The 21,084-nt window shown below is 37.6% G+C and overlaps 1 protein-coding gene across 19 annotated transcripts in view; it reads left to right on the top strand.

Moving 5' to 3' along the window:
- DROSHA (drosha ribonuclease III) overlaps positions 1 to 21,084 on the top strand; it is a 140,783-nt gene that overhangs the window by 100,604 nt on the left and 19,095 nt on the right. For all 19 annotated transcript variants that reach the window (XM_058307374.1, XM_058307386.1, XM_058307363.1 and 16 more), the window contains 7 exons: positions 2,895 to 2,954; positions 4,271 to 4,370; positions 7,800 to 7,902; positions 9,893 to 9,963; positions 17,136 to 17,180; positions 18,700 to 18,857; positions 19,874 to 19,979. In XM_058307374.1, coding sequence (XP_058163357.1) covers positions 2,895 to 2,954; positions 4,271 to 4,370; positions 7,800 to 7,902; positions 9,893 to 9,963; positions 17,136 to 17,180; positions 18,700 to 18,857; positions 19,874 to 19,979 — 643 coding nt within the window. The remainder of the gene's footprint in view (positions 1 to 2,894; positions 2,955 to 4,270; positions 4,371 to 7,799; positions 7,903 to 9,892; positions 9,964 to 17,135; positions 17,181 to 18,699; positions 18,858 to 19,873; positions 19,980 to 21,084) is intronic.

Genomic DNA, 21,084 nt, shown 5'->3' with positions numbered 1-21,084 from the left:
TTTCCTCTACTTTCCATTATTGGCTATTAACTGCTTCCCAGAATGCCTTTTTTTAAAAAATTTATTTATGTATTCCCCCCCTTGTGACTTCTTCATTCCTTTGCTGTCTCTTCTGTGTGTCCATTTGCTGTGCATTTTTTTCTGTATCTGCTTGTCTCCCTTCGTTGCATCATCTTGCTGTACCAGGTCTCCACGGTGCATGGGCCATCAGCTCTCCACGGCACATGGGTGAGCCTGCCTTCACAAGGAGGCCCTGGGTTCACGTCCCAGGGCCTCCCATATGGTGGACGGGAGCCCAGCTGATTGAGCCACAACTGCTTTCCCCAGAATGCCTTTTTCACATTAATAAAAGCCATAAATTGAAATGAGAGTTTGGAATCACTTCTTAGATGTTCATATTTTTCCAGTTTTCTCCTATTGCATTTATTTTTATTTCAGAATTTCAAAAAGTGGAGGAATAATAGGGTAAAAGAATAAACTGATGAGATACGTGAAATGATATAAAATTGAGCCCAAATTTCCAAATTCATTGATTTTGTTACCAAGATTCATTTAATTTGCAAAAATTTCCTACTAGATACTACAACTGTGGGGAGGCTTGAGATATAGACATAAAACTGGCACACATAAACAGAGAACAAATACAAGGTAGCGCATAATTTTGTCATTAATTGAGTGGTAGACGTTTAAGTCTTGGGGGAATACGGGATGGGAGTTAACCGTTATACCTGAGGTTCCAGTAGATAGGGCAGGCTTCCCAGCTGGCCTTAAACTGGTGCTGAGGAGTAAGCGAGATTAAGGAGGTAACACAGAAGGGAGAAGGAATGGTAGGTCTGTAGTACGGTGAGGAGATTGGCCAGTGGTTGAAAGTAGTAGATAAAACGGTAATATGATGGGCTTACATAAAGAACAACTTTGAAAGCCAGACAGGTTTAGACTTGCTAATCAGCTATTGAATTTTCGAGATGAGAGTCAGCGCCTGAGATATTTAAGGAAACCTGTAGAGTCAGGGAGGCCAGCTTCTGCCCAGGCCTGTTTCTTGCCTTTCCTGCCCTGCTCCCAGGGGCTTAATGTGTCCTCCTTTCTTCTTTAAGGCTTTCTCTTTATTCCTCCTGTAGTCCATGCCCTACCCCCTTACTTCCTCTTCAGCAGTTAGCCCTGAAGTAATCACTCAGATTCTTTTCATATACAACCTGACACATCTCATTCTTTCCTCTGCCTGCTCTGTGCACATTTGTCTCTACCACTGCACAGGGAGTGCCTTTCAAGGTCCCCATGGATTTCCAGGTGACTGAGTCAGTCATCTGTTCTCATCTTACTTCAAAGTGAGCAACATTTGACGACTTCTTTCTTGAACCACATTCTTTTCAGTGACTCAGATGATAACCTACTGGCCTGCTTTTCCCACCTCCCTGGCCAGTCTTCCTTTACCAGCTATCCTTCTGCTCAGCCCTTCTACCTTAACACTCTCCTCCGCTCAACCTAGAGACCCCTGCTTTTCTTTAGCTGCATCCTCTCTGCAAATAATGCTATCTAGTTCTTTTACCTTAAATACTCTATGCTACCTACTCCTAAAGATTTATCACTAAATTTGCCCTTGTCCATGAACTGTAAGTCAGTATATCTAGCGCTTTGCTGGGTCTCTAAATGTTTTATAGGCATTTCAAAATTAACATGTCTAAAATGCAATGCCTGCTTTCCCTCCAAATCTGTATCCGTTTTGGTCCTCTCCTTAGGAAACGGCACTACTTTTCATCCAGCTACCTAAACCAAAACCCAGGAGTTGATGTTCATTTATTTCTTTACTTCACTGTTCCATTCTCTAAAACCCCAATTGTCAACAGTTTCTTTTCAGTTGTATCTCTGAAGTGTATCTCAAATCTGTTTCTCACCTCCTCCCCCACCACCTCCCTCACTTAAGCCATTATCTCTCATTGGGACTACTGCAGTGACCTCCTCAGTGTTCCTTCTTCATGCAGTCATTGCTTAGCCGAAAAGATAGTGATGTGAGAGAAGACAGCCATTTGGGACTTAATGAGAAGGAGAAGGAGGTTTTCCATGGACCACCTTGCTGGTCTTTTCAGCTTGGTATGCTAACATATGAAACTAAACCCAGTGAGATAAGACTTCATCATATACTTAAGATAAAAATAATGTGCGATATATGCCCGGAGGAGGGAAGTATTCATTTTGATGAGGGGAAGCAGATGGGCCTTCACAGAGAAGATAACATTTGTTTCAGGGCTTTGAGGGACAAGTTGGTTTTCAGGGGAGAGAGTGGAATGCTCTCAGGTAGAGAGAGCTTGGGCTGAACTGGAGCACTGAGTATTTCAGAGGACACCTTTTTCAGAGAACATCAGGCAGTACAGAGCCAGGAGCCTGGTGCATAGGTGTGAGAGGGTGGCAGTGAAAAATGGGATTAAATCCTTAAGTTAGCCAGGATTCTGAAGGATAATGGATGCTAGGTCACATTTAGCCTTTAGGTTATGGGAAGCTATCCTTACAGCATTGGACAAAAACTGATATTTTAGTATTCAGATCTAACTCTCACTAGAATGTTTCTCCTTTTTCTCATCTGCTTGACAGCAGTGTGGAAAGGTTCACAATTGTTAGGGTAATATCTCCTTGATTTATGTGGCTGCTGTAAGTCTGATTCTCAGGGGAAGGAAGTCCGCAGGTGCCACAAAGTATAATGGAATGCCACCTCTCTTTTCTATTAGGCAGGGCCCAGATGCCTTGGGGCTGAGCTGGTAGTAGGTGCTCTTGATTATGGATAATAAGATAGGGCCTTTTGAGTGTTAAAAGAGCTAACCCTCATGTCTTTTTCTTTTGTAAGAGAGGTAGGGAATGTAAATGTGTTCTGTATTCAATGATCTTTTCAATTCTTACTGTAGGATTAACCACAATGAACGACTGGAGTTCCTGGGAGATGCTGTTGTTGAGTTCTTGACCAGGTAAGTAGGCTTTTCTGCTCTTCCCCAATAATTAAGTTTTATAGGTAGCATACTTAATACATTACATTCTTTGTACTTAGCCAAGTTAAGGCATCGACGTACCATGCATTTTTTCTGTTCTGTAGAGCTTAAAAGCCATATGCCAGTGACTCTTTGCCCTGATAACTTGCACTCACTGATGCAGTAATGAACAAGATTACAAGATGAAAGGCTAGTGACTGTCCTGTCAAGTATATGTTAAAGTTACAGCCACAAGAGATCAGCTTGTCTTAGTCTAGGTGCTTCAGTGCTTATATTCAATTTATAAAGAAAAGGATGGTATTTTAAAATGTCATTTCACTTCATTTTCTAGGATTTGTCTTTCTTACTCTTTCTGATCTCAAGGGAAGTAAGGCTTAAAAATAATTTTAATGACTAGATTTTGGAGTGTTTATATGCGTGTATTTATGTATGTTTTTGTTCCAGAAAGGTTTCACGATCCTTAATTTGTAGGTAGGGGTAAGGAAGTATGTTTTGTTTTCCCATACTTACATAATTTCTCTTTTAAAAAGATAACACATACTTCTCTTGGAAATATCTTGAGCTGTTTTTATTCTCTCTTCCTTTCCTTCTGAAAGAAGGACATAATGAGGAGAAGGGCTGCCTCCCTTAGCATCTTCTCATTGGGTACAGTGGCACTAAACAACCTCAGCTGCTCTGACCGATGTTGTGTTGTACAAAATGGTGTGAGATTTAGAAAAGTATAAATGCTGCTGTCATCCAAAACTGCTTTCTGAGTGGCCCATTCCCCAAATCCCACCCTTTCCTGATCATCCCCCTTAGCACCATCCCTATAGCAGAACAAACCATCTGTGCCACTCAGTTCTGTCCCACTGTCCCTGTCTGTGCTTGTGAAGAATATGCCACCACTGCTACCCTGCCCAGGGCTCTCCATAGCGCTCTTCAAGAGTAACTCATAACCATTTCCAAGGAAAAGTATTGTTTCCTGTCCAATTTCAGAGTTCAAATGTGTTTGCCATTAGCAGTGTGCTACTTGATTTTTCAGGTCTTTGCTGTCATCAGATTTCAGAGAAATCTTTTAATAGAAATAATGTGGAAATATGAGTGAAGGCTACTGTTTTGGTTTTAGCTCATTCAGATACACTGTTACTTATTCTTTAGCTTTCAAAGACTTTTGATCAAACCCTTCATTTTAGTTCAAATCTGCTGGTATCTATTGAGTGGGTACTGTATGCCAGTTCTTTGTCTATGACCCATAGGCACAGACAGAAAGTCATGATACATATTTACTTATGTGTTTCTTTTCTTTTTTTTAGTGTCCATTTGTACTATTTGTTTCCTAGTCTGGAAGAAGGAGGATTAGCAACCTATCGAACTGCTATTGTTCAGAATCAACACCTTGCCATGCTAGCAAAGGTATAGCAAGCGTTTAAAGCATTTATAGTGAAGTCTCACATTCTCTTCTTTAGTCCATGCATAATTTTACATTTGAATAAAAAACTATATAGGGTGTATTAAGAGTGTAATATTTTATAACCAGGAAGTATTTTTTTTTGTTTGGGTTTTAAGGATTCAACCTTCCTAGTTGTAATACCTTTGTGAGTTTCACCAGCAGTTAATGAACTTCACAGTGGGGTAACTTGATAACAGAGGAGGAAAGATTCGACAGATGTACATTATCCGAGTTAAACATTTGGGGAAAAGGAACATGGGAACAGACTGAAAGAAGTGAAATATTCTGTAGTTTCCCTTTGTGTAATATTTCTCTAATACATTTGTTTTTAATTTACTTTAACAAGAATTATAGCTTTGAACAGAATACTCCAGACCATTTATATCCACAAAGGAATAATTGACAGATCTTTGAGAATCCTCCAAATCACAAATCCCGTTAACTAAGATTTTGGGTTTAGGCTATCCAGCTAGCCACACTGACTCTGCTGAATGACTAACAGAGCCCTTTCTCAATTCCTAATCATGATAGGCACTTTGCTTACTCTATCTAATTTGATATTCCCATCTCCATGTGGCATCTTCTTATAATAAATCATAACAGATAAAATTATGGCATATCCATTGACCCATCAGGAGTCCAGTCTATACCACTTCTCCTGTGATCAGTATGGCCACGAGCAAATTGTTCTCTTCTCTAAGACTGTTTCCTCATCTATAAAATGGCAATGGCATTCACCGCTGACACACAGGATGTTTTTAAGGATTGAATGTGATTATAATTTGGATTTTAATGATTCTTCTTATAAAGTGCTTGGCACAATGCCTGTTCATAGTAGTAACACAAAGATGTTAATAAATTAATAAGAGCTAGTTATTTTTATTGCTGCTGCTACTGTTCTCATTATAAATCATTATATTTTATAGACCATTGGGTTTGCTTTAATAGTAGGTAAAACTGTGACTCTTAAATCCCCAAATACTGAGGATCACTGGAAAATCACTTCAGTGAGTTCTCCTTGAATTTTGCCTTAAGTAATTTCTAACTTTTTCTTCATTTTGGTATAAAAGTTAGAATTTGCTAGAGAAGGCTAGATAAAAACTCATCCTGGTTTTATGACCAGATTCTTAATATGATCTTGTGAAGGCATTAATTATATTAAAAAATGTGGCTGGATTTAGCCCATGATTTCTGTGTTAGAAAGAGTACATTGTTTTGTTTTATGCCATATCATCATCATCACCATAGGTACATTATCTTCAGTGGCATTTAACAAAGTGACGCCTTAATGAAAATCTGTAGGCAACAGGTATAGTAAGTCAGTATTAGCAACCTTATGATGAATGGAATTCCACAACTCTATGTAAAACTGCTTCAGTCTTTACTGATTTAATTGTTAAAATGCTTCCCGGTATTTCCTACAAATGTCGACTAGAAATATGTGTTAATATATAGATTATTCCTCATACCCGCCACACACACAATGTTTCCTTTTTTAGTTCAGGATATAATGAATTGCATAATCGTTCTTCAAATAATTATAGAGGAGACATTTGTAAAGTGTGAGAAATTGCATAGCATGAAAACAGAAGCTACTACATAGCCAACTGGGTAGTATACAAAGCCATGAGTAATGCCAGAGGCAGGAAGCTTCTACCTTCAGGGGTTTCTATATGATCTTTCTCCATCCCAAGTCTCGATATTCATTCTCTTAGCACTCAACACCTATCTGCTCCAGCAGAAAGCTAGGTGGTCTCGCCTCTCCTGTCTAGAGCAGTGGTCCTCAGCTATTTGGGTGTGAGAAACTTGATGGGGAATTAGAATCCTAACCGAAGAAAGCTCTCTCCTTTTAAAGTTCCACCAATGCCTATGTGGAAAATTTAAGGATATACAGTAGGTTCAATGAGAAGTTGGAAAATTCATACCATTCCAGAATAGTTTTTTATAATATAAATTACGGCTTGCAATCCACTCTTAAGTGGAGCTCCAGAGATAGCAAACAATTGGTTTTTCCCAGTGAAGTTGTGAAACAGAGGTTATGTACATATTCTGGTATAAATTCTTGCACTTTGGGATCAATTTTTAAAAAGCAGTGTTTTCTGCTGTGTAGTTGTGATAGTCAGAATTTTCATTTGAGTGTATTATACTCATGAATTCCTAGCAGTACAAAATACTGATAAGCATATATAATTCTTACTGTGTCTGTCTTTTTCCAGTGTAAATGGATAAGGACATTTAATATGCACAATAAGATACACGAAATCTGAGTGTCTTTTGTCTGAGGACTGATGAGACTCATACTGTCCTACGTTGTTCATTGACTTGGAACTTACTCCATATTACTTGGCATGTTATTGCTTATACAGTATTTATTGAATTGAATTACATGGCAATGAAAATAGATATAAAGATGTTAAAAACTTATAGAATGGCAGTGTTTGTACCTTTCTCCTTTTATGGAAAGAATTATGATTTATCATGTATTCACTCTTAGGACTATTGTAAAAAGTATTCTTACTGTGTCTGGTTGTAAAGGGTCCTGAATTGACTTGTATATTATAGTAGGATAAGAAATAAGCAACTGTAGAATTCAGGGTAAAGGGAGATTATGGATATGACAGTGAAAGGAAATGAGAGATAAATTTAGCATACACAGATGTATTCATGGGCCCTCCACAATTCCTATAGCTGGGCAACGAATTTCACTATAAGCTTTTCTGAGACCAAAGCAAAAAAGGAAATACAATTCATTTTAAACAGTATTCCCAGAGTCCATAAGGTAAGCCTCACCCATTCCTCAGAAGGAGGTCTCTCTGAGCCTTTAAAGGGATGAGTGTGGGAGTCTCTTAAAGGGGACAAAGGACAAAGATTCAGGGTCCCAGAAAACCTCACCAAATTTAAAAAAAGATTCAGAATTAAGACATTGGAAATCTTCTGAGGGTCCCTATTTATTTTATTACATGAAAATCTATGTGGCACAGACATCACCAGTACCTCATAACTCTGGAGTTCAAAGAGATAAAATTCACCTTCTAAACTTTGGGTTGGGTTTGTGGCTCCTTAGACATGTTGGGCAAGTACAGGGGGCCCATGGTCTTTTTAGCAGAGTTGTATTCTAGCCCGGTCTAATGCCTGCTTTGAACTGGGTATTGGACAGCTCAGTTCTGATCAGTTCTGAACCCTCTTTGAATTGTCAGAGTTCATAGCAGCTTTCTTGGGGAAGATTCAAGGGTAGTTGGAGCTGAAGCATGTTCAGGGCTCTTAATGGTAGAACAAAACCCTCCTAATATACTACTTAAATCTATAATATCCCCTACCCCAGGAGATGTTGAGTTATTATAGTTACGATTTTGTCAGATGCCTTCTTACTTTTGTTATTTTGAATTTTGTAGAAACTTGAACTGGATCGATTTATGCTTTATGCCCATGGGCCTGACCTTTGTAGAGAATCAGACCTTCGACATGCAATGGCTAATTGTTTTGAAGCATTAATAGGTAATTTCTCTTTCTATAATTTAGTTTCCTTGGGTGTCTAAGGTGTGTGGAAAGCACATAAAATTCAGTGCTGAGACTTGAGGCAGAATTATTCTCAAAGCATATGAAGCACCAAGTATAATCTTTATCCCATTCTAGTGTAGATGTATTAGTTCCTACAGAGTAGTGATTGTGCTTGCTCTTTTTTGCATTCCTTGTGCCTGAAATGGTGTCTTATGTCATGTGGAGGCTTAATAAAAAGTTACTGAGTTGAATTGAATTGCACTGATACGGAGATGGATTATTTTCCAGATTCAATTCAGGATTATGTTCATAAATAGAAATTAAGGTGCTAGTGAGGTCCCAATATTGTTTTCTACTACATTTTAAATATTTGCAAGATTATTTGATTTAAACATGTTGAAAAGCCTACGTTTTTTAGATCTTTGTATTATTTATTCACTTGAAGCAAGACTGATACAGACACTGCTTCTCACTCAGCAAGTCATTTAATTTCCTCAGTTTCTTCTTTCACTGTAACCAGAACACAATTAGCTCTTAGTAGAGGAAAGTTACAAGGAGTTTATTAGCTGGAGATTATAAGTATGTTTTACAATATACTTGTTAGAAATGTTATAGTGGACTGACAATTCTTGATTTTTTTATTTTTAGGTAAATGACTAAGTACATTTTATTTTTCAGAAGGCTTTGTACTTACATTTTTGCCCTCTTCCTTTGAAAATGAAAATAAAAGCTTCCCATTAGTTTTATGCTGATGATGATGGCAAGAGAATGTTTAATCATCACCCACAGTCTATCACAGCTATGTCTATTTTTCACAAATATATTTTTTCAGAGAATTTGTCACATGGAATTACTGTGCTCTGTACACATAATGTTTTTGACAGGTAGTGTTATGGTTGGCTCCAGAGCCAGGGAGACATGATTCAATTCCCTCTTCTGTCATTTATCAGCTCTGTCTTTGGCAAGTGATTTAATCTCTTTGAGCCTTGGTTTCTCCATCTCTGATAGGGAGATAGGATCATCTACCTCACAGAATTGTTGTCAAGATCTTAATATTAAACCATGGCAGCATTTAAGCCAGAGCCAAGTTCTAATTCCTTAAACCTTCCCCCAAGTCACCCAACACAGCCCAAATCCACTAAGTCTTTTCTAATACCTTCTTAGTGAAATGTCCATGAAGGGTACATAGGAAGGTGGAAATGCTTTGCACATTTCCTAGGGCATAAGCGGCCCTCACATCACAACAACAACAGCAACAACAACAGCAACTACTGCTACTACTACTATTACTATTTTATTATTACTATTATAACCATTGGTAAATAGTAAATATATTTAGTCATTAGATGCTCTGGTAACTTTAGTCTTAGTGTTAAGTGGAAAATGGTCTTCCTAAAGAGAAGTATAAAAATATGCTTTCGAGAAAATATGACTCTTCCACCTTATAGTTATTTGAGTATTGATATCCAATTAAAATGTTAAAAGACTACTGGTTTTGATTAATGGTAAAAGTGTTCAAGTGCTTCAGTTTTTTCAAATTAAATGTAAAGATTACCTTGATTTTTATTTGAAGAAGCTTTCATTGATGTAGATTTAGATTTTGTCTTTCAGGGTTTTTTGTTTGTTTGTTTGGTAGATACCTGTATGTATGGTCTGAAATAGAAAGTAAGACATAGCATTTTTCATAAAATCAACTATTTGATTCCTTAACATACTCTTATCCTTCATGATAGTTCATATTTGGCCTCTTTTATTTATAATATTAGATTTATATTTTAGTAAATTGAATATTTTATTTCAGTCTAATTTATAAAACAAAGCATAGGTGAGGAAGAGGGAAAACATTGCCTTTAAAAACAATTGCTTGTCATCTTATCAGTTTTTTCTATGAGTAGGTTTTGGTTTGCCTTTTTGCTTTTTATAGAGGTATGTAATTTTCTCTGAATATTAATGCACCCTTCCTTGGCATACTCTGCCTTTTATCCAGGGGCTGTTTACTTGGAGGGAAGCCTGGAGGAAGCCAAACAGTTATTTGGACGCTTACTCTTTAATGATCCGGTATTTATCTTGAATCATTTCATATTTCTCAGTTATGTATCATTACAGATGATTTCATTTCAACGAGTCTTTGTTTTTTGAAGAGAGTGGGGGAGAAACAATATCCATTTAGATGGTAGGTTTCAAGTACATTAAAAATAGCTTATTCAGTCAGCTGTTATTGATTGAAAAGCTCTATGGATATTTACAGTAGGAGTTTTTCTTCTATCTGAAATCCTCTCTATCCTCACGGTCACTTGTAAATTAAATACAAGTGTGGATATAATAGAATTTTGCTTCATTTTGAAGTATCTTGAAATTAATTATGATTTTATATTTTATAATCATTGGGTACCTACCCCATGCAGGCTTCATTGATGCTGTCGCCCTTTGGCTTTTCTATTTATGATTTATTTTTATGCAAATTATATAGACTAGATAAATGTATATTTATTTTAGAAAGTTAGTTCATAGGGAGTGTCTAAGAGCTTTGAATAAAGAGAATGGAAGGACTTGCTTTTTTAAGCAAATTATAGTTTAAGAAAAAATGTTAAATTCTAAAATAGTTTCTGTTGTTACTAAAGCTATTAATATTGCTAGAGATACCTTTTTAATCCTGTATGTAATAGAGCACACTTGATGCTTTTTATACCAAAACAAGTCAATTTAACATTTAAAGAGAGAGGCAGCTCTGTATTCCAAATTGAAATGTCATTATAATTGAATGAAATGGCCCTCATGAAGCAATAAAGAACATAAGAAACCAGTGTTTTAAGCCTTTGTGAAACCTTCAGCGTAAGTGGCTGTCAGATGTTATTACTGGATTACTTAGGCTTTTTTCTTTTTTTTTAAATAAAAGAATCAGTGGTTTTGAAAATGTCACATGGACAGTGTTCTTATCTGAGGATTTGGGGTTTTTTTATTTCTTTTTATAGAGATAGGTGATGATTTTTTGATGTGTGAATTTCCTTCTGATGGAGAAATTATCTACAGATAAGCCATGTTCCCCATTTTGTCATACACACATAAACAGCATGCATCTTGATTTGTATCTGTAGCAGATGGCATGTGTTTTAGACTTAATTCTCAAGTCTTAAAATATCTTTATTCTGGCCTTCATCTTTTGTTGGCAGTTGTAGCAACCCCTTTGCAGGGCTTCCTTTCTCTAGTCTTACCTCTGTGTCCTTCCTTCACCCTCCAAGCTCTTTTCTCCCACTCCTACCTATTTTCTGTCACCTTCTTCTGTCTTATGCACAGCACCCTCAGTCACTCTGCTCCTGTTTCCTGAATCACATAGTTTTTCCTGTTGCATTTTTAATTGCATGAGAGCTTTTGTTTAGATTGTTTTCTCTCTTTAATCTGCTTCTCTCCCCCTTGTCTACTTAGCAAGCTTATCTTATATTTCCGGTGCTTGGTGCAATAATAAATATTTGTTAAAAGAATGAAATGAATAAATGAAAAGCAGACAATATTATCTTACAAATGGGACAGCTGAGATTCAGAATTCATTTTAGAGTATCTTTTAAGAGTGTTGGGCTCAGTAGCATATAGTCTTCCCACGTCAATATTTTCAAGTACGCAAACTTGGACCTTCTAACTCATTTGACATCTCAATATAGGTTTAGATCTGTTACTTGTAGTATGTGGGAAACATTGGTGAACCATTGTACTTTTTTTGCCTAATAGTATAGAGAAAGTCTAATCAGCTGAAGACAGCCTGGGACAACCGTAGCCTCCAAGGAAGGCCCTCATGAGAGGGAGGTGCCAGGGTCTTTTATTAGGCCCAGGTGCCTGTTGAATGATTCTGAGGAGGGTTAGGGGAAGCAGGGATCAATTCTTGGTTGCCTTTTCTGAGGGCGAGTTAGAAGTGAGGGATTAATTTGAAATTGTCATGCAACAAGGGCAGTTTAGCAATTGAGAGTCCCAGCAATCTTTATTCAGGAGGTGAGAAATTGCAAAACGGGTCAGGAAGCAGCATTAGAAAAAAGCTGTAGTCACTCAGAGAAGGGGTCATTATGTCATTTTACAGCTGCTACAAGATCTGGAGGAAACATTGTTTCCTGTTAACTTTGCAGCTGACTTTATTGGTGTCTGTGCTCTCAGCCTGATTAATAGCAGGGCTGTTTTATCTTTTTCAGTCTGAACTGATTTTTATTCTTTCAGCGCCAGACAGTTTTTGCTCTTTCTGGATTTCAGTCTGTGTATAACCCTTCAGGATTCACTCAGTACATTTATATCCATTGTTTCTTTTTTTTTTTTTTTTAAGATTTTTATTTTATTTATTTCTCTCCCCTTCCCCCATTGTCTGCTCTTTGTGTCCATTCGCTGTGAGTTCTTCTGTGTCTACTGGCATTCTTGTCATGTGGCACTGGGAAACTGTGTCACTCTTTTTGTTGTTTTTGCTTCATTTTGCTGCATCAGCTCTCTGCACGTGCAGCATCACTCCTGGGCAGGCTGTGCTGTTTTTGTGCGGAGCGGCTTTCCTTGCGGCGTGCACTCCTTGCGCGTGAGGCACCCCTACGCTGGGCACTGCTGTGTGGCACGGCACTCCTTGCGCATGGCAGCACTGCATGTGGGCCAGCTCACCACATGGGTCAGGAGGCCCAGGGTATTGAACCCTGGACCCTCCACGTGGTAGGCAGATGCTTTTTCAGTAGAGCCACAACCGCTTCCCCCTTGTTTCCTTTTGATCATTCCAATTACCCTCTTAGATAGGGGAGTATTATTGTGTAAATTTTTTTCTATTCCCCCTTTTACTTTTTATACATCCCATTATGTGATGATACTCCCAAAATCTCTGACCCAGGCCTTTTTTTTTAGAGGTTTCCAGACGCAACAGTTGCTTTTGGGCCACTTCACATAGGTGTTCCACAGACAACTCATACTCAGCATGTTTAGTATTTGAACCTATACCATTGACCCACAAACATGTTTCTCCTCCTTTATTTTATCTTCCAAACCAGAAACCTTAGGGTTCTTTTTTGTCCCTAATCTATCTTCTTCTCATATATATTGAGTTGCAAAAACCTATCAATTCCATCCCAAATATCTCGTGAATTGGTTCACTCTTGGCCATCCTCTGCTCTAAAACCTCATCTCTTACCCAGACTATTTAACTGGCTATTATTCCTCACCCTCCAGGTCATCGTCCATGCTGCATTTAGTGCTGTCCTCTTCCTAATGCACAATTGATTATGACCTATCTTGTTTAAAAAACTATTTCTTTGATTTCTTTACAACCCACCAATATCTAAACTACCTATACACCATTGCATTTAATAGTTTTTTGTATACTTTGAGATATATTATTAATATTTGTATGATACGATATCTTGCTTTTGATTTTCTGTCTCCTAATTGGCAAATGTCTCCTTATTCTTTAGGCTGCATCCTCTTTGAAGCTTTACCTGCCCCGGACAGAGTTTTATTAGTCCTTGAATATCTCACTGTTGTAGAACTAACAGCGAGATATGTAAGGAATATTTGTATTAGCCAAAGGGGTTCTGATGCAAAATATCAGAAATTGGTTGGTTTTTATAAAGGGTATTTATTTGGGGTAGGAGCTTACAGATCAGGCCATAAAGCATAAGCTACTTCCCTCACCAAAGTCTATTTTCATGTTTTGGAGGAAAGTGGCTGCTGATGTCTGTGAGGGTTCAGGTTTCCTGGGTACCTCTGGGCTCAGCGCCTCTGTTTTTTTCCACAAGGCCAGCTGTAGGCTCTGAGGCTCTCTAGGCTCTGTCTCTCTCCCTGGGGTTCCAGTTTCAGCATCAAACTCCAGCATTAAAAACTCTCAATTCTGTCCTTTGCCATGCCTTTTATCTGTGAGTCCCCATCCACCAAAGGGTGAGGACTCAATGCCCTACTGGCACAAGAGGTTTACATAATTACTTAATCAAGTAAACCTTTGAATCCAATTTAATCTAATATACCAAGAGGAAAAAATCAGTTTACAAACATAATCCAATATTTCTTTTTGGAATTCATCAAGAATACAAACTGCTACAGTATTAATGAGTACCTTCATTCTGCTCCACTAGACTATGACCCCTTTGTGGACAGGAATACTATTTTATTCATCTCAGTAACCTGATACATAATAGGTATTCAGTAAAAGTATGTTGCATGAATAGATCACCCATTCAATGTCCAAGGTCGGGGCGATGGACTTGGCCCAGTGGTTAGGGCATCTGTCTACCACATGGGAGGTCCACGGTTCAAACCCCGGGCCTCCTTGACCCGTGTGGAGCTGGCTCATGTGCAGTGCTGATGCGCGCAAGGAGTGCCATGCCACACAGGGGTGTCCCCACATAGGGGAGCCTCACGTGCAAGGAGTGCACCCCATAAGGAGAGCCTACCAGTGCGAAAGAAAGTGCAGCCTGCCGAGGAATGGTGACACACACACGGAGAGCTGACACAAGATGACGCAACAAAAAGAAACAGATTCCCGTGCCGCTGACAACAACAGAAGTGGACAAAGAAGATGCAGCAAATAGACACAGAGAACAGACAACCAGGGTTGGGGGGGGAGGGGAGGGAAATAAATAAATAAATAAGTCTTTTTAAAAAATGTCCAAGGTCCTTGAACTAATAGTTGTACAATAGGGATTCTAATGTAGATCTTTTCCAATGTATTTACTTTGATACTAACGTATAGGAGAACTTATCACAGAGTGCAGAGTGAAATGAAGTGAAAGCAGTTGAGTAGTCTAGTTGTGAGGCATTACGTTATTAGAAGATGGGGGATAGTGGATGTATTAGTCAGCCAAAAGGGTGCTAATGCAAAATACCAGAAATTGGTTGGCTTGTATAAAGGGTATTTATTTGGGATAGAGCTTAGAGATACGTGGCCATAAAGCATAAGTTACTTCCTTCACCAGTCTGTTTTCACATGGTGGAGCAAGATGGCTGCCAATGTCTGTGAGGGTTCAGGCTTCCTGGGTCCCTCTCTTCCTGGGCCTCTAGCTTAAGGCTTCAGCATCAGATTCCAATATCAAAACTCTAACCTCAAAAACCCTTAACTCTGTCCTTTGCCATTCCTTTTATCTGTGCCCTACTAGCACAAGAGGTTTACGTAATTATTTAATCAAGTAAACCTGTGAATCCAGTATAATCTAATATGCCCAGAGGAAAAGATCAGTTTACAAACATAATCCAATATTTCTTTTTGGAATTCATCAGTAATATCAAACCGCTACAGATGGGCTGTGAACACGTGGAAGGAGATTCTCTAATTTCTTCATGTTAAAGAAATGGAGGCTTAGGGAAGTTAACTAACTTGTCAAAATGGAATCAGGGAAGTGGATGTGGCTCAAGTGATAAGGCCTCCGCTTACCATATGGGGGGACCCAGGTTCAATCCCTGGGACCTCCTGGTTAAAAAGAAGTAGAGAAAGCATGCCTGTGTGGTGGGCCAGCTGCCCATGTGAGTGCCCGTGTGGTGAACCATTGCCTGTGCAAGTGAGTCACGCAGCAAGATGATGATGCAACAAAAGAGAGAGAAGAAGGGAAGACTCAAAGCGAAGAACAGCAGAGACCAGTAACTGAGGTGGCACACCTGACAGTGAACCTCTCTCCACATCAGAGGTCCCCAGGATGGAATCCTTCTGAATCCTAGAGGAGAATGATGAGAAGTCCAAAAAAAAAGGAATCACTCCCAAGCCTGCAGTCTTTCCCAGTGTTCCCCTCCCTAGTTTAAGGGGAAAGATGAGAAGTTATCATTTGGTCACATTGGGTGTTTAGGTACAGGATGCCCATGGAGGATTTAGAGTTATGGGCTAGAAGCTTAGATGAGAGGTCAGAACAGCAGGGGTAGATGAGTAATTCACTTTGACATAGTGGCTTAAGCAATGAGATTGCTGGAATACTCTAAAAGACAGCATAGTGCATAGGCCAGGCATAAGACTGAAGTTAGGTCAGTGTTCTCTTAGGATGTAGGAGCAAGAAAGGAAGCACTGAGAGAGAGCAGAGAAAGCTGGAGGATGGGAGTGACATTCAGTGCAGTTCATGCTATAGAGAATTCAAGAGAAAGGTTATTGAATGGGTCAAGAGAAGTTCTTTAAAAAAATACCTTAAAGAGGACTTTAAAAATATATTGGCAAAATGAAAAAAAGCACTGAATTATATATGTAAATATGGTTAAAAGGGGAAATTTTAGGTTGTATGTATGTTGCTATAATAAAAGTTTAATAAACAAACCTAAACTTTTTTTTTAAGTCGTTATACAAAAACATTGGATATTTTATTTCACTTTATCACCAAGTATTTCACAACTAGTACTAAGTTTTCCTGTTCCTCCCCTGAAAGATAAAACTTTTAAAAAAATTTCTTTTTCCCTGTGTTCAGAAGTTTTTATTATTTGCTTCAAAAGCCTAATATCAAGGCCAGAAAGTACATTCAGTCAGAGGCTTCCTACAGTCTAAAGCTGAAGGAAAAACATTGTAATCCTGAGAAAGTTCTAATTATAACTGCCTTTAGGTTGAATTCAAAGATAAGATAAGGTAACAGTGTTTTCCATAAAATTCATTCATTTTCATATTCCAAGTAAACATTTGTAGTGACCCACAGTTACAGTGTGATCTTATGACAGTAAGAGCTTATGAACGAGGTATGGGGTGTTTCCATTCCATCTTTAAACAGGATTTAAATATGTTAATGAATTAATGCCTAAAATAAAGAATATTTGAAGTGAATTTGAGTTAGAAAAGTCATAGCTGATGAACATTTGTCAGGAATGGTGAACTAAAAAAATACAATAAAATGACAACCTTCTCCAGTGTAATAGAAAAAGCAAAAATATTTTATTTTCTTCATGTTACGTCTTTTATATCCCTCCCCAGGTGGCTCCCTTATCTGTTTGCTCACTGTTTTTGCTTGTTGTTTGTGCTCATTGTTTGCGCTCATTGTTTGTCTGTCTTTTCTTTAGGAGGTACCAGAGACTGCATCCAGGACCTCCCTTGTGGGAGGCAAGTGCTCAACTGCTTAAGCCACATCCCCTCCCATGTTGTTTTGTTTAAATGCATCTCTCTGACTTCTACACTTTAAAAAAAAATTAGTTTGCTAGTACTACTGAATCTGCAATAAGTGGGGTCAGCGTCTGTAACAGTTCAGTATTTCAAATAATGACCTTTTATTTAGTACTGTAGAGTGTTAAATAGCTCCCTCAGGCATTAAAGGCATCACTCCATTTTCTAGGACCTGCGTGAAGTCTGGCTCAATTATCCTCTCCACCCACTCCAAGTAAGTAAGACCTTCCTGTCTGCAATGAGCTTTACAACTCCAGGTATTCATTTTACTTTGGTTGCCTTTTTGTCCCACCCCCTGTTATCTTTTGATTTCCTTCAGTGGCGTTTTAAGTTTTAGCTGTGGGTCAGAACCAGGTATTGGTGAAACCAATAGTAGTGCTCCTGTGCATTTGTAGTTATATGATTTGGAATGGGGGAGGGGAGCACTGGAGGTCATTGTCCATCAAGGCAGAAAGAGTTATTTGTGTAACTGTCAAAAAAAAAAAATTGTAAAATAATTTTCAAAACACTGTGTTTTGACTCCAGTATATCCACATGCCTGCTGTTGTAGGGAAAATAATATACAAGCAAGTCTAGGCTTATTGAAAAAGTAGAATAATATTAAATTAACATTACTAAATGTTTACCTAATTTGCATCTTAGAAATTGAAGGCTTTGACTCAGATTGCTTAAAACATATTATATATTAAAAACAGCATAGTGTGATGGCTTTTTAATAAAGGTTTGAAAAATTAAAAGATCTGCATGTGGTTAAGCCCTTGTCCCCAGTTGGTTTTAGAAATTCTTACTGTTCTTTGCTTTTGTTTTTGTTTTAGTTTGGAGAAGGAGAGCTAAGTATGTATGTATATATGTGTACACAGACATATATATGTTGATTTACATATATCAACACCTGAATCCATATAATAAGAATAATCACTACTGGCTGAACCCTCCCACTAGAGGCTTTATAGTAATAAATGGCATTAATTCAGAATACTTTAAAATATCTTATTAATAAAAAATAGTAATGCAGAGTTGCCCATCATTGTTGAAAATGGTAATTTTAATTGTATCTTTCATGTTTGCTCTCTGCCAGTTTTAAAAGACTCATTGTTATGTAGAGCACATGTCTAGTTGTATAATAATGTCTAATGTACGCTGAATCCCAAATTAATGATACTCATCCACCAAAATAGCTTAGTCCCTAGAAGACACACAGTGGTCAAGTTATTCTAAGGCAGTGGTTCTTTAAAGGCAATCCCAGACCAGCAGCGTCCACATCACTTGGGAACTTGATAGAAAGACAAAATTCTTGAGCTGCACTCTAGACACAATGAATCAGAAACTCTGGAGATAGGGCTGAGTTATCCATGTTTAACAAGCCCTCTAAGCGTTCTGATAAGCACTAAGGTTTGAGAATCTCTGCTTTATTAGATATATAAATTCTCTACCAGTCGTTCTTCAGTTTGCATCTTCCTTGGAGATTCAGTATAATGATTGAGATTTTGAACTATCTGTGTATAGTACATGGCCTTGAAATCTGGTAAAAGATTGGAAAATATTGTTTGAGCCTTCTTTAAATATTAGGTTTGTTTGTCATTTTAAGAGATGAGAAAAACACTTCTGTGTTACATTGGCATTTCAGAAATTTCTGCCTGTGGGAGAAGGAATATTACAAAATGCTGTCCTAGAATTGATAATTATTTGTATTAATCAAGAACTGCACACAAATTTTATTTCTTTTCCTGTAGCTACAGGAACCAAATACTGATCGACAACTTATTGAAACTTCTCCAGTTCTACAGAAACTTACTGAGTTTGAAGAAGCAATTGGAGTAATTTTTACTCATGTTCGACTTCTGGCACGAGCATTCACATTGAGAACTGTGGGATTTAACCATCTGACCCTGTGAGTTAGAAGTACTCATGTAGTCCCAATGTGACCATTTAGATGGGGCAGTCCCAAACCTTTGATATATATATGCCCTTCAAAGGACTGGGATTTCAAATGTAGTTCAAAGAATGTCACATTGTGAGATGGAAGAGCAGCTGGACACTGGTGTGAAGCAAGGTACTTGCTCCAATCCAGTATTTTTGGTTCCATTTTCATGTGACTTGTTTCTTTATGATGTATAGGAAAGTGCAAGGTACATAAAATTTTTTTTTTTTCTGTAAAGGAACAGATATTACGTATTTTAGGCCTTGTGGGCCATATGGTCTCTGCCACAATTCACCTCTGCCATAGTGGTGCAAAAATGTCCATAAATTAAACCTTAAATGAATGAGCATGGCTGTATTCCTTTAAATTTTTATTTACAAAAACAGGCCATGGCCTGGACTTGGCCGTCCAATACCTGCTCTAGAACAACAATTTGAAGATGACCTAGTGAAATATCTATAGAAAATAACCATATTTTTTATGGGATATTTTTTTATTCCAATTTTGGGTTTTTCTTTCCCCTGCCCCCCTCTCCAATCAAATATTATTGCAAAGATTAAAAATTTCCATCATGGATTTTTTTTTTTTAAGTGTCCTTAAACTGTATTACACGTTTGAATAATTTCAATAGGGAAGTAAAGATTTAGCAAAGAAAATTCTGGGGCCTTTTTGCATTGTTTTGTTACAAGTTTGCTATTCTTAATTATGTTATACCTCATTTTTCAATTCTGACCAGGCACTGCTTAGCAATCTTTATTTTAATGGCTGTTTAACTCTTAAATAGCACTTACTTTATTCTTTGGGACTCAATCTATTGAGACTCAAATTTTGTCTCAATTGAGGGGCCTTAGGGAATTGTATTTAGTTTTGTGCTTTAAAGAAAAATGAACTCATAATGTTTTTAAATAATGTCTTTTTAAAAACTGAATTTTTTTGAAATCCACAAATTCTTATGGCTCTCTTTACATTGGTGTTTCTTTTTTCAGAGGCCACAATCAGAGAATGGAATTCCTAGGTGACTCCATAATGCAACTGGTAGCCACAGAGTACTTATTCATTCATTTCCCAGACCATCATGAGGGGCACTTAACTGTAAGTCTGAATAAAATCACTCCCTCCAATAAGGATGGTGTATAATAAACAGCAAAGACTGATAGAACCAAATGTATATTTATATAATTGATAACTCAGTTCTCAGTGTCTTTAGTATATCATATGGCTTTGTTCATTTCTTTATGGAAATTGTACACAAAGCAGTATGTGATAAGATCTCTTATTTTATGCTTCTTTATTTAATGATCATCTCTTTTGCACAAGATATTGAGCTAAGCTTCATGGGAGGAGCAGATTAGTTGACATTGAATCTATCCATAAAAAGTTTAAAAATTATTCGAAGAGATGAAAAGTGTAAATAACTATGAATACTATACTATATATACAATACATACATACCACGCTATAAAAGTGTAAGGAAATAACGACATATACAAAATAGAGTATATTAAATGTTATAAAGAAATAGATGAGTTGCTACTGTTTAGGAAAAGATAAGATTTCTTCTAGCTGTGGAGTTCACAGAAGGCTCATGGATTTGGTGATGTTTGCCTTTAAAGATGGATAGGATTTGGTCATTGAGAGTTAGTTAATGGGAGGAAATGCTATGCAAGGATATTGCATGTACCAGAACTGAAGAAACAGGGCAAAGCATGAAAAATCAGAAGGTGGAGAGGCGGTAGGGACTATCTTTGGCTAAAGCATAGGGAGTCAAAAGGAGTTATAGAGACAGGATTTTATTTATGAACAAAGTGGAATGATCCCCATTCTTCCCACTTCTGTTTCATTTTACAAAACCTTATTGAGCATTTTTATTTGCTGCATACTGTTTTTACTCTGTGAAACCAGTCAATAATATAACTGGAATGGTGAACAAAACATACCTATGAGCCAGTCATGATCACTCAAGGCACAAGGAATAATAACCTTTGACAAGTCCCTCTAGAATTGAGTTTTGGGAAGGCAAATACTTTATTGGGCCAAGAAAAATAGTAGTATACTGTAAGATACTTTGTTAGTATACACTTTCTTCTTTTTTATGCTTAAAGCAAATGATGAAAGTCATATTTTGCATCTCTACAATTTTTATGTGTGTTGTGCTTTGAATAGAATTGGATACTATCTGTAGGAGTGCTGGAACCAG

The sequence above is a fragment of the Dasypus novemcinctus genome, chromosome 2 (assembly GCF_030445035.2).
Source record: "Dasypus novemcinctus isolate mDasNov1 chromosome 2, mDasNov1.1.hap2, whole genome shotgun sequence".
NCBI classification, from domain to species: domain Eukaryota; kingdom Metazoa; phylum Chordata; class Mammalia; order Cingulata; family Dasypodidae; genus Dasypus; species Dasypus novemcinctus.
This window is presented reverse-complemented; position numbering and strand designations above follow the sequence as displayed.